At 64.2% G+C, this 1,260-nt stretch overlaps 1 protein-coding gene across 1 annotated transcript; it reads left to right on the plus strand.

The window, feature by feature from the left end:
• The first annotated feature begins 6 nt into the window (after positions 1–6).
• On the plus strand, positions 7–1,242 carry Tlnrd1 (talin rod domain containing 1). The gene has a single exon (XM_015493175.2). The coding sequence runs from the start codon at positions 50–52 to the stop codon at positions 1,136–1,138; it is 1,089 nt and encodes a 362-aa protein (XP_015348661.1). The 5' UTR covers positions 7–49; the 3' UTR covers positions 1,139–1,242.
• Positions 1,243–1,260: the final 18 nt, after the last annotated feature.

The following is a 1,260-nucleotide window of genomic DNA, read 5'->3' on the forward strand; positions in this document are numbered from 1 at the left end:
GGCGGTGGTAGCGGGCTCCCCAGCGGCATGCCAGTGCCCCCTGGGCGCGATGGCTAGCGGCAGCGCTGGGAAGCCCACTGGCGAGGCGGCTTCTCCGGCTCCTGTGAGCGCCGTCGGTGCGGCCAGCTCGCAGCCACGGAAGAGGCTGGTGTCGGTCTGCGACCACTGCAAAGGCAAGATGCAGCTGGTGGCCGACCTGCTACTACTGTCCAGCGAGGCCCGGCCAGTGCTCTTCGAGGGCCCCGCCTCCTCTTGTGCTGGTGCGGAGTCCTTTGAGCAGTGCCGGGACACCATCATTGCGCGCACCAAGGGGCTTTCCATTCTCACCCATGATGTGCAAAGCCAGCTTAACATGGGCCGATTTGGAGAGGCTGGGGACAGTCTAGTGGAGCTGGGCGACCTGGTGGTGTCGCTGACCGAGTGCTCAGCCCACGCTGCCTATCTGGCTGCGGTGGCCACCCCAGGCGCACAGCCTGCTCAGCCGGGCCTAGTGGATCGCTACCGCGTGACACGCTGTCGCCACGAGGTGGAGCAGGGCTGCGCGGTGCTAAGAGCCACCCCACTGGCCGATATGACCCCGCAGCTGCTGCTGGAGGTGTCACAGGGCCTGTCGCGAAACCTCAAATTCCTGACGGACGCATGCGCCCTAGCCAGTGACAAATCACGGGACCGCTTTTCACGCGAGCAGTTCAAGCTGGGCGTCAAGTGCATGAGCACCAGTGCATCGGCGCTGCTGGCCTGCGTAAGGGAGGTGAAGGTGGCACCCAGTGAACTGGCGCGCAGCCGCTGTGCGCTCTTCAGTGGGCCCCTGGTGCAGGCTGTGAGCGCACTGGTGGGCTTCGCCACCGAGCCGCAGTTCCTGGGTCGCGCGGCCGCTGTGAGCGCAGAGGGCAAGGCGGTGCAGACCGCCATCCTGGGTGGTGCCATGAGCGTGGTGTCAGCCTGCGTGCTTCTGACCCAGTGCCTCAGGGATCTGGCGCAGCACCCCGATGGGGGCGCCAAGATGTCGGACCACAGGGAGAGGCTGAGGAACTCGGCCTGCGCCGTGTCTGAAGGCTGCACCCTGCTATCTCAGGCTTTAAGAGAGAGGTCTTCACCCAGGACTTTACCGCCAGTAAATTCCAATTCTGTGAATTAGCAACACCCCCCTCCACCCCATGCCCTTTCTTCTACCCCAGCCGAAAGGAAGACACTTATTCTCTGCCCCTCTCCATTTATACCAAAGAAATCATAGGTGAAACACCCCGGCCCCCCCCCCCC

Source organism: Marmota marmota, unplaced genomic scaffold (genome assembly GCF_001458135.2).
Source record: "Marmota marmota marmota unplaced genomic scaffold, marMar, whole genome shotgun sequence".
Lineage (NCBI taxonomy): Eukaryota > Metazoa > Chordata > Mammalia > Rodentia > Sciuridae > Marmota > Marmota marmota.